We start from the raw sequence: 13026 nt of genomic DNA, 5'->3' as shown, positions 1-13026 counted from the left end.
ATAGCCGCTTCTCTGTTCATTAACAACTTGCTGATACTCTTTCTTTATCCATTCTGAAGTTTGTTTCTCTGTCTCGGGATCATATTCAAACACCTAGGATTCATCTTCTATGATCACTTGACTCACAAAATCAGGCTCTCATTCCAAACGGGCCAACAGTTCTTGGAAAATGAGTTGACGGTGTTCCTTCTGATCAGGTGACAAGTTTTTTGGGAAAAGTTTTACACACACTTCTTAAATTCCTGTTAACTCTGCAATCATTCTGATAGTGAGCCGTTGGTCATAGTGGAGAACAGATCTCATTGCATCCACATTCTGTTCTGTTTTTCACAAAGAGTGGCGTCCTGATCATTGTTCAGCTTCCAACACCTTCTCATCCTTCTTTGAAGGCCTTGTGCCATCAGTACACTTGTCCATAAGCTTTTCTCACCATTTCCAAAGTGATGCACTTTAACCCAATTTTACACAAAATTTTATCGCGTAACACTGTTCCAAACTCACTTGCGTTTTTCTTAACACGAGGCACTTGAACAGGGTGTCACAAAAAGAATGTCTCTACTCTGACAGGGCTGGAATGCAAGTGATCAGAGTTCTAACGTATACCTGGCACCCCACCCAAAGTGACCTTGGCCAGCTTCTCCCTTCATAGACCCCTTCCAGACTGCAAGAACTTCATTCTCATTATATTCTGGACACACCGTATAGTTTCAGCATTTCATTCAATGGTGACTGCATAATACCATAAATAAGCCCTCCAGCTTTCACATTGTGTTTTATTCTGAAAGTAATTTTATCTATTAACACCCATGTTTATCTGTTATATATGAAAAGTGACATAATCTCAATCCTTTACAGGATGATGTCTGTAGAATATGTTTCATTCAACAGTTAATGGAAAGGAAGCATCTGCTACATTTCACATATCTTTCACAGTTTCATATTTGATTTCTGCTTCCAAGTGTTACTAGTACAGCATGGGAAACAAAGTATGTGATAATTAAAAAGTAACGTTTTGAAAAAAAATACCATACCACAAAACAGACCTGTAAATTAAAACTAGAATAAATTCTGGTCACCATAATTCCATTACTGCTATGGTGGCTTTTAGAAGAACACCCAGATATAACGTGCAGCTGAAGTATGGCCCCAATCTGCCATGAGAGAAAAAAGACACTGCTAACTAGATAGTTCCCTGGTCGTCATGCTCAGCTTTTGTCTTCACTACTTACTGGAACAAAGAATCTAGGAGGGATCTTAGGACATCCCTGGCTACCAATGTGACCTGGCTTAGTAAAGGTAGAAATTCTGAAGGACCCACTGCACACTGGTATATACCCTTTCAAGCAGACTATGCAATAAATAGGGATATTTAGTTCACACATATTGCAATACATGCTTAAGCTGGCCAACTGCGTCAAAGTAATCCCTCTATGGCCAGTCCTACTCTGCTCTGCCTACGCAAATGCTACTGTGGACACAATGCATTGTGTCCACAGTAGCATTTGCATAGGCAGAGCAGAGTAGGACTGGCCATAGAGGGATTACTTTGACGCAGTTGGCCAGCTTAAGCATGTATTGCAATACGTGTGAACTAAATATCCCTATTTATTGCATAGTCTGCTTGAAAGGGTATATACCAGTGTGCAGAGGGTCCTTCAGAATTTCTAGTGTTAATATGTGGTTACACCCCTTTAGCACCTGATGGATGAATGCATGCACTAGCTGTTGGTATTTGAGCACAGGTATTTCTTGTTTGTTTCTTTGCTGGCTAAAGGGACGCCATAGATGGAGTATAACAGCCAAAGGACTAACAGTTTGTATCAAGAATAAGCAATGACAACAGTTTCCATGTTTGTTATAACAGATTTGTTTTGTTGTAAATTTGAGCCAAGGTTATTTGGTGTGTTATCATGCACTGCATTTGGAACTTTTGACAATGGTATCCCACTATTCGATAAGTAAAAAATAGTATGTAAACTGTAATGCCTGAAATATAGTTTATATAATGGCTTTTTGCAAAGGGCATTTTGGACAGGGTATATCATTTTAAGACAATTGTCCATGCTTGTTTTGTTGTAACTGATTGACCAGTTAATCAGTGGGTTAAATTCCAAGCACTTTTGAGCATACAGAAGGCTAGTTACAAAAAAAAAACATCTCTAATATGTTTGTTGAAATACAAAGATCCTCCAACAAAATGGATGTAATTTTTCAAATTCAATTTTTCTCTTTGTTCAATAAAAAGCTAATGAGGCTTTTACTGTGTATGCGCTGCATCTATCTGAACCCCAGCCAATTTGATGAAAAAAGTTGCTGAGAGTCTCGGAGGTGTGGCAGATCAAACAACACAAACAGATTGTCCCGAATAATTATTTATTTTATTACAGGTATTTATATAGCGCCAACAATTTACGAAGCGATTTACATATACATTGTACATTCACATCAATATCTCCATTCTTCTTACTGAGAAATATTCAGTGTTTGGTCACTTTTACTTCTAATAGCTTTTTTTTCATGTGGGCCTATGACAACTCTTTGGCTTATATTACATTCTATTGCAAGAAGGTTCAACTGAAGGCAAAAACAGTGCACAAATACAGGCATCAGAATCATATGGGCTTATAATTATGAGCTTCTGTCACTGTTTCAATACTCTATCACTCCTATAGCGACACAGTCCTTCGCCCAGTCTCTGCAGCAGATACATTGATACATGAGAACATGAGAGCTCAAGGAACATAAGCACCCAGATGGGGCTGGCAGAGTGTAGAATACTCAATAGTGAGAGCCTGTAAACACTTAGCTGTGCATAAAAATTGCATGTAAAGATAAAATATATGTAATGACAAAGAAAAAACAGCTGATTCTCAGGTTAAAGAATTGAGCCAGGAATTTATCAGGAGGAAATGGAAAATGTGTTACAAAACTTTAGGGGAAAGGGATGTGGCATTAGATAATAACCCAAAAGTAGATGCATGTAGTTTGTACCCTTTGCTGTAAAAAAAAATTACTTAATTATCGGTTTTTGCATTTTTATGAATTCTCTATTTAAACTTATTTCTGTTGCAAAATGATAATTGTGTAAACAAAAGGGGAGATACAATAAATCAAATCAACACATCTGCTCTACATAATCAAGAAGCAAAGCGCATCACACATTTGGGGTTTCATCACAATTGATAGTATTTGGGGTGCTCACATCTAGGATTCATTAAGGTGACATAGGGTGGGGGGCCTAAGAGAGTTCTGGTAGCTTTCCATGGAGCCAGGAGCTCCACAAATCCATGAAGTCATATCTTGGTGTCCATATCTGTATCAGAAGAGCTGTTATAGAGGAAATTTACTCCACGATCATCTCTAATAGGTTGGATTTTGCTGCAGTCCAGAAAATATTAAATAAATCCCATATAGACTGCGCTTGGGCTGTGCAATCAATAAACTAAGTGACAATAAATAAATGTTTGGTGATATAAAAAAACTAATTATACTGGTAATACTCAGTCCCAGTATGTGAATAAAGTGCAATGGTGCTCAAACCTTGTTTGTGAACTCCATATTAAAGTGACAGGTGCTTCACTGTGCTCAGTCTGGTGCCCCACATGGATTTGCACTCGCCGTCATCCCATGACCACCTATCTCTTGGATGGTCAAAATGCGCTTTTGGGACTATCCCAATATGCAATGTGGTAATAGTAATCGATGTTCCTTCATAAACCTTAAGCGGCGTTGCTAATGGTAATCCTCCTTTCCTGGCTTTGGCGGAGGACACCTGGCATCAAAGGAGACGGTGAAATCTAGCTTGCTACCTCCACAATGCAGAAAAGTGAGACCCCCCTCATCGGCCATATGATTGTCTGATTGAACTGCTTCCGGGAGCCGAGATTCCTTTTCGGGCAAATATTCCCCAGAACGGGAACAGGAGCTTTAAAAGAGTACATTGATGAAAACTTAAAAAAGGGTTTCATCTGCCCATCCACTTCTCCAGCAGGGGCAGGAATATTCTTTGTCGAGAAAAAGGACCACTCATTACGGCCATGTGTGGATTATCGGGAACTCAATAAAATTACAGTGAAGAACCATTATCCCCTTCCTCTTGTATCTGAACTGTTCCAAAGGTCAGGGTCCGCAATTGTCTTCACCAAGCTGGATTTACGAAGGACCTATAACCTGGTCCGCATACTTGTCAGAGATGAGTGGAAGACGGCTTTTCCTACCAGAATTGGCCACTTCAAATATCTGGTCATGCCATTTGGTCTCTCCAATGATTTGGAGGAATTCTGTAAGAAATACATAAACTCATGTACTATCTGTACCTGGAATAAGACTGCAAGATGCGGAGCTTGGGGTCTACTCAAACCCTTGCCAGTTCCAGATAGGCCATGGAAAATGATAGCTATGGATTTCATTCATAGTAGAACTTCCACCTTCTGAAGTATGTACAGCAATTTTTGTGGTGGTAGACTGATTGTGTAAACTTTCCCATTTTTTGCCCTAAGGAATACACCTTCTGCCATGGAAACGGCATGGGTGTTTGTTCAGGAAATTGTGAGGCTGGTACGGGGTCCCTGCAAACATTATCTCTGATCGAGGAATCCAATTCACTTCTCTCTTTTGGAGGGCATTATGTAAAGTTTTGAATATTGAATTGTCCTTGTCTTCAGCTTACCACCCCCAAACTATCGGGCAAACAAAAAGGACTAATCAGACACTTGAACAATAAATTCGATGTTTTACATCCTTTGTCCAGGACAACTGTGTATCATTATTGCCGTTGGCAGAATTTGCCTATAATAATGCCAGTCATTCAGCCACAGGACAATCCCCATTCTTTGCCAACTTCGGCTTTCATCCTTCCTTTCTGCCTGACTTTATTTCAGAATCAACGGTTCCTGCCATTCAGAGCACGGTGGACGTTCTCAACCATAACAATAAATTATTACAAGAAGCAGTGGCTAAAGCACAGGCTGATAATAAGAAAGCATTTGACAGGAAGAGAAGTGGGGAATTGAGTCTTCAGGTGGGCGACCAAGTGTGGCTATCCACGGCAAACCTTAAGTTGGCATGTCCTTCAAGGAAAGTTGCACCTAAATTTTTGGGGCCATTCCCAGTGAAGAGGCAACTTAACGAGGTATCATATGAATTATCTTTACCAGAATCATTTAAGATCCATCCAGTATTTCATGTTTTGCTTCTAAAGCCTGTGGTGACAGATCCCTTTCCTGATAGGGGGTCTGGTCCTCCTGAACCTGTGCTTGTAAATGGAGAAGAAGAATATGAGGTGGAAGCTATTGTGGATTGCAGGAGAAGAAGGAACCAGCTTCAGTACCTTGTTAAGTGAAAAGGGTATTTTCCTGAAGAAAACTCCTGGGGGCCCGAACAGAATGTCCATGCTAAAGAACATATTCGTGCTTTTTTCCATGCCCATCCGTAGAAGGCAAGCCAGCTGGGCATCCGGAGGCTGCCCGTAGGGAGGGGGCAATGTCAGGAAGATGCTTTCCATAGTGCAGCTAAAGCCACTGGGCTTACACAGCAGTGCAGGCACAGATGTGCGAGTGCCCATTCTGCTGTGCAAAGTCGTGCGCATTGGTGTTCACACATGCGTTTGCGTGCACCAGAAACCGTTGCCAATGTTGGCACCAATCAGACTATTTAAACCCAGCCGCACTATTAGCCTGTGCTGTCTGATCTGCAGCTCCCCCACCTGTATTCCTGTGCTTGTTCCTGTGAGTGATACCTGTGATTGACCCCGGCTTGCTTCTTGGACTCCGCCTCTGCCTTCTGTCTCTGCTTGATCTGCTCCCACCAACACTGACTTTGACTTGTGACCCGACTATTATTCTGCCTGCTGTTTATACCTAATCCATTTAACCATTACTGGCCTGGCCTGTCTGAACCTGCATACAGCATGCTACCCTGCTCTGCCACCATGCAGTCCAGCTGTGACGTCTGCCCACTGCCAGCCTGCTCTGCCACCAGCCAGTTCAGCTGTGATATCTGCCTGCTACCAGCCTGTTCTATTGCCAGCTGGTCCAGCCATCCCATCGGCCAGCAAAGTGCCAACAATTCCTGCACAGTCTACAGGCTAACCAGGTATTGATACCCCACAGTGCTCTTGTGATTGCTGTTCCACCTTCAGTGGCCCTCGAGCTGGAGTTGCACGAGAGGCCTTCCTCTGCAGTCAGGCTCGAAAGCAAGATATGTGACAGCTAGACTGATTCTGGAGATTTTTTTTTACTCCACAGAATGCAGGTATTAGTCATTTTGCATAAAGAAGAAGGGGGAATATATACTGATGCATTCCCAAGGAAGTATAGATACAGGGGTATGAGTTTTTTTTAAACTGATTTTCCCTATCAAGGAAAGTTGAAAATGTTTCCTTGACTAGATTTAGTGGTGGACAATATGTAGAGAAGATTTAATGGTATGGAGTCTGTTATATTTCTAGTTATTTGGATCCTCAGGCATTTATTCAGCATTACTCACTGTAGGGAGGGGGCTTAGCTCTGTAGACAGTCGACTGGCAGAATCTGTGACTTCTCTCAATTGGCCAGAAAAGCCAGAAGCAAAGTAAAGGATAAGTTCGCCTTTTGGACAAAAATAATAAATGCACATTGTTGCAAGTAAAAAAATGTGCATTTATTATTTTTGTCCAAAGGAGACTGTAAAGCATTGCACCAGCGATCAACAGATTGCTGATGCCTGCAGACCTGTCAGAATAACTGCTTGCCATACAGGATGTACGAGCAAGCAGATATACTGACAGGAAGCTTCAATGAACTACCATGGCCCTCCACATTGAAAACTACAAGCCCACAGCCGCTACTTGAAGACTTGTAGGCACTCATTCACAGAACACTGTGAATGAGTGATGCAGCCGTGGGGCCGCTGTTTTCAAATCTGACAGACAGTACAGGAAAACTTCTCCCCGTACTAGCTTTCAGAAGGAGGGGGGACAGCGGGCACGGCCCGTGACTATGGGAACATGTTACATGTCCACCCTAAAAACAGGTGGGGCATGTAACATGTTTCAAAGGATAAACTTATCCTTTAAATATGCAAAGGGGCTCCTGCATTGAGAGGCTAGGGTCCTGAAGAATGGGGATCAAATCCTCTGTGTCTATGGATGTACAACCCTCTAGAATGCCTACCATGAGACATTTTAGGAGATGTGTTGTAGGCAGCGCCACTGCTATGCGTGCAATCTGTTTTACTCCACTCCTCACCTGGAATTATTAATATTATTATACAGTATTTAGCACCAAAAAGTTTGCTCAGCGCTGTACATTATAGTGGGGGACAGTACATGAGACAATACAGTCACAATACAATACACGAGGGGTTCGAAGGCCCTGCTCCTTGGAGCTTGATTTTGACATACTGTTACCAATCTTGACAAACGCCTAGGGCTTATGATACAGTAGAGACACCCACCTCAGAAAGAACAGACAAAGCCCATTCTCTTAAAAAACAGGTACATGTAGTCATAGGCCACTATATCAAATGCTTTCTCTATGTCCAATGGCAAAACTATATGAGTGCCAGCACTGGCATGAGGAATCTGAAGATGGGTGAAAAATCTCCTGAAGTTTCTACTGGCAGACTCCACCAAGCTGTCTACTGCCTTAATCAGGTGTACAGCTAGTATATTTTTGAGGATTATTATACCCATGTCATAAAGCTAAATTAGTCAAAAGAAGGTACAGTTTAGAGGGTCTTCACCTTGCCAATGAAAGGGGACCACATGCATCTGGTACATTAAAAGTGGCAGTGCTACCCCAGAGCTGCATTGCATGAATAGGCCTCGAAGGGTGGGAGGCAGTATTATATATCTTGTATCACTGAAATGGGAACCCATTGAGGCCTTTAGGCTTCACCTTAGGGAAGGATTTAACAGACCTGTGTAAGAGTTATGTCTACAGGAAGCAATTCATTTCAGTTATTTTTTCCAAGGGGTGTGCTACCAAATATTAAATTGAGGATGCCAGTCATTTTTTTCATTTTTGGGGTTTTGCGTAATTGCAACAATTTTCTGGGTGAAGTGGTGCATTATCTGACAGAAATACAGGGGTCCCAATATTGTTGGCCATGACTGTATATCTGCCTATAATTAGCTTTATTAACCAAACACTTTTCAGTCAAGGGGGAAAAAAACATCCCAGGCTTACCAAGTAGAACCATACAGTATTTATAAGAATGAAATTGACCCCTAGTATTAAACAGGCAACCAGGCTTTTTCTATCTACAACGTACTGTATTTAATCATTATAAAGCAAATTATACACTCATGTCAATTATACAGAAATAATTTTAGCCCTTAATATATAGCAATTTCAATAAATGTATTATTATTCATCACAACAGTTCAATTTTCATGTCTGTGCAACACAATTCTTTGTAAATACTAATTCTGTATAGCACATACCAAATGTTTGGATTTAATTCCTGCTGCTTGTAAGAATCAAAATCATCTCGTAAGATAATGCCATCACTATGGATTTCAGCTGAAAAACAAATTGAATTCAGAATATTATAACTAACAACAAAATATACAGTAATTGAGATCAGGGACAACATATTGTGCTGTGAACTAATTAATTACTGATGTGACAAATAATATTTTAATATGCGTCCAATACATTTAACATTTAGAAGAAATGCAGAGGTGAAAATTCTGTAGTCACTACAGTTTCTTCGGTTATCATTTATTTTGAAATCATACAATATGACATGCCAATTTGCATACCACCTACCACATTAAAGGTTAACAACATATACATTTTTAATTCTAAAAATTTAACAATATACTCTTCTACTGTTAATCAAAGTAGAGAGGTTCACAAGCAACTGATAGCTGATTAAAAAAAATATCAGAAAAGAAATGGTGAAATCTGTTTTTCAGTATGATTATTGGGTTAAAATGTAGTGTTTAAAACACCAAGTCATATTCAACTGATTAGCCTGATGCTTCCAAGAATAAACCATACGAGGCGAATTGCTACTTTGGCAAAGTATCAACATTTTGCATCACAGTAAATATGCCTGCTGTTTACTGTGTCATAAATCAATATTGTGCCAAAGCAAAACATGCAAAAGTGATTGAAAATGTCAGGAGCTTCTACTGATTGCTGGAGGGGAGAAAAAACAAAAAATCTTGATATTTATGCAGATGCATCAAGAAGTGTATGTAGCATGTTTTCTAAGATAAAAGTAAGTTATGACTCACCCAAATTTGGACGCAAAGGCGCTTCTGTTGGAGCTTAAAGAAGAAAACATTTTAATCACATTTTTTTTAAATACACAACCAAAATATTTTATGTTAATCATAGGAGGAAATATAGATTGCCCTGGCTGGTGCTGCAACTAGTCTTGCATAGAAAATTTAACATATTCTTGGTCAGTGGGAAAAGGTATTTTAAGTTATGAAGACTTGCTGTTGTGTATAGCCTCTGTTTATAAGAATGCCCAAACTACAGTTTGTTAATGGGTCAGGCCACCCAGAACTGAGAATCCAGTTTTTTTATAATTCCTGGAGAATTAATTCTCTGACAGTTTTTAAAGTCTGTTGGTGAGATATCTCTGTTTATGTACCTAAGTCTTACATTATAACGGTTTCCTGCTCTCCCTGTTGGATTGATTTGTACTAGACAGAAACAGTTAGAACTCCTGCTGAGGGGTCTTGCTTTTGGACTCTCTAAGACACATAGTGTAAGAAGACAAGGGCTACCTCATCCTATCAATTTTCACTAACACCTAAAGCATCACTTCTGGAAAACCCTTGGATGTTATAACACCTGTTGCTATTTCAGACGAATAATGCCTAGTCTAGTTTAAAGGTTCTGTCTAGTTAAAAATAATAATATTGCCTTTACACTGACAAGCTGGCCTGCTGAATGGCTACCTTTCTCATTCTTACATTCATTTTCTGCAAAAGGCTGCATCACTAGCTAAATCCCAAATCATACCGCATGTACCTTTTAAATGGCTCTAAATTTGTGACTTCAAATAGTCAAGCCAAGAGGCTTAAATTATTAAATTGGTTATATCACAACCTTGTCTCTGAGACTATTTTACCCACAAACACTGTATCATAAGTAGGAGGTTGTACAGCAGAAGATCAAATAACATCTACAGTTCTAACTAAATGTCCTGTGATAAATCTAATGAAACTACATGTGCTGGATTTTATGTAACACTCATTGAGGTAAAACTGAGGGACTATTTTTTCACGGTTGCAGTGTTTCCCGGATAGCTTTTGCAGTTCATTGCTAGATTTTGCTGTTTCCCTGAACTACACTATATGTAGTATTCAGTATTCCCAGGTATAAATAAACTTGTGAACTCTAGTTTAGTGTGCCTAAAGACTCTTTTATACAACAAAATGATTCCTGTTATCAACAATCAAGTATACTAAGTGCATACTTAGTAGACTTATTTTTTGTGTTGTCAGTTTTATTTAAAGCTATTCTTTTATTGAAATGTGTGCGTTTACCTTGGAGGGTGTCAGACAGATCAGACTTTTTGCATGGCAGCTTTTAAAAAGTGGCAAGCAGAGTTTAGACCAAGATGAAAACACTTCTTCAGGTAAAAATAGGCTTTAGAGATATCTCTGTTATTTTTTTTTATATCTGTCAAAGAAGTGATTAAACAGCTGCTGAAAAACAGTTCCGATGTTATACAGAACATTTCCAGCAGTTTTTCATGCCAGTGAAAAATGTTATGAACTACTAAAAAAAGTCTTTATGTAACTATCTTTCTATTGAATAAAAAGCAACCATATGCAGCCACACTGCCAGGCCAAGACACTGCTGATTGCATGCGTAGGGTATATGTCATCTGAGGGCATTGTCAAATAAAGCTACACAATACTTGCTTTGTGTGGATCAGCTTGTTTTTTCCTTTTTATGTTATGCTTTTATCTACATATGAATATTTTGAAGAGATGCATCACACTCCAAAATAAAAGTTTTAAATGTCACATATTCTGACACTGGGAAAAAGAGTTGCAGTAGTTGCAACCAGGCTTCAGCTTTTATTTTGTGAAAATAATAAACAAGAATTCTCATTTGATGCTATAGAGAACACCTCCAATTTTGGGCTCATATTCTTTTCTTCTATTTAATGAATCTTCTGCAAATTTAGATAATTGCTAAGATTAACTAACAATTAATTTGACTTTTTCAAGCCTTGTCTGACTTCCTCTGTCAGTGCTATGTCTACCACGAGAAGAGATATCAGCATGCTAGACTCAAACAATATCACAGAATGTCATCAGCATGCAGGGCAAAAATAGCATATCATTAATATCAGATACTGTCTTTAAAAACTGTCATACAATAAAATAATGCAATTCAGAAATTAATTAGTGGTCTCTGATGCCCAGCAGAAATAAAATTAACAACTCTTTATGTTCTAGGAGGACAATTATTTGCAGGAATTGGAAAGAACTCCTGCTTTAAAGGGTTCGGCCAATGTCTTGGTCTATGGCACATAGTTTGGAACATACTTAGGTTCATGGAGGATAAGTTCACCTTTGGGAACATGTTACATGTTCCACACATTTTTAAGGTGGAACATGTAACATGTTCCTGATCCTGCAGATGCTACCCGCTGCTCCCCCTCCCTTTGACAGAAGTGTGGTGAAAAGTTCCCTGTGCTAGCTGTCACTTTTCAAACAGGGGCTCCTCTCACATGGCTACTCCATTCATTCAGAGTCCTCTGTGAATAAATGGACTACAAGTCTCAAGAGCCTTAGCGGCTGTCGGCTTGTAGTCCTCAATGAATTACTATGGCGCTGTACGCACTGTGTTAGTTCATTGAGTCTTCCTGTCAGCAAGTATCGGCTTGCCCATATGGGATGTACAAGCAAGCAGATACACTGACAGTGTGCAGGAGACCTTCATGGCATCAGCCATTTGCTGATCGTTGGTGTGATGAATTACAGGTTCCTAACACAAAAAATAATAAATGTACATTTGTTTACCTGCAAAAATACGTGCATTTATTATTTTTTATGAAAAGGTGAACTTACCCTTTACGCATTCAGGGAATAGGAGTAGTGCTGGAGCTCACAATTAGAAGATAATATTAAACTGTATATAATCACTAATTTATATGACATGTTAATACTTAATATGTTCACTGGTAATGTCTTGTTTTGCTATTACAAATTAATAGCAAGTAATTGCATTATGAACAAGGCCAATTCCCAATAGCCTGGCATGGAATGATGACTGATTGATATTCTACTTTGATATGTATTTCAGGCCTTTTTTCCTTGACATGTTTGTGTCTTCCATTAGCCTTAAAGCTGAAGTCCCTTGGTCCCTCATTAGTAAAGATAAAAGGTAACAGATCCAATGACTGTGAAAGGACAAGTGCCTTAAGCATATATATAAAGCTACGGTCTTCTTTGATCAATAAAATAATCCCCTACAATGAATATCAGAGATATGAAAAATACTGCAAGAAGACAACATAATTATTAAATTTTAATGTTCATCATCCCTTACCTCCTTGCTCACACAGCTGTTGCGCGAGGGCATCTTTGAATATAACCTGGCCTCTATGTGTAGCGGTAGCCCTGTAGGAAAATGTTATATACAGTCTATGATTTGCACACACAGTATATATGCACACAGTATGTATCATTTTCTATGCATTCATTTAATGTGATAGTTAATGACCCTATAGAACTTGCTTTTTCCATTTATACCACTGGTAGTATTAAATCGGATTGTTTGCTAGATTACTATAGAAGACAAATTATCTTTCTATTAAATACACCCAGATATGTAACCAATGTGCACCATGATCCTTTGCAGCTGCCACTAACAATACTGATATTTCAAGTTTACATGTTACTGAGCATGTATTTCTGTAACTCAACAGTATGAAGCAATTAAGCAATTGACTTCATCTTGATTCTGAATCCCTTTATATTTCTTGTTAATATGTGTATTAATGCTACCACACAAAACATCATGAAAGTGACATAACCCTTGATCAGAATCAACATATTGTTGA

At 39.1% G+C, this 13026-nt stretch overlaps 1 protein-coding gene across 3 annotated transcripts in view; it reads right to left on the bottom strand.

Moving 5' to 3' along the window:
* Positions 1-13026, bottom strand: part of RELN (reelin) — a 547755-nt gene that overhangs the window by 314409 nt on the left and 220320 nt on the right. For all 3 annotated transcript variants that reach the window (XM_089685528.1, XM_089685532.1, XM_089685541.1), the window contains exons 4-6: positions 12513-12583; positions 9227-9259; positions 8426-8504 (exon numbers count right to left, since the gene is read on the bottom strand). In XM_089685528.1, coding sequence (XP_089541654.1) covers positions 8426-8504; positions 9227-9259; positions 12513-12583 — 183 coding nt within the window. The remainder of the gene's footprint in view (positions 1-8425; positions 8505-9226; positions 9260-12512; positions 12584-13026) is intronic.

Source organism: Staurois parvus, unplaced genomic scaffold (assembly GCF_062004578.1).
Source record: "Staurois parvus isolate SC_StPar_1 unplaced genomic scaffold, SC_StPar_1.0 ptg000019l, whole genome shotgun sequence".
NCBI classification, from domain to species: domain Eukaryota; kingdom Metazoa; phylum Chordata; class Amphibia; order Anura; family Ranidae; genus Staurois; species Staurois parvus.
The sequence above is the reverse complement of the archived record's forward strand: the minus strand, read 5'-3'. Positions and strand labels throughout refer to the sequence as shown.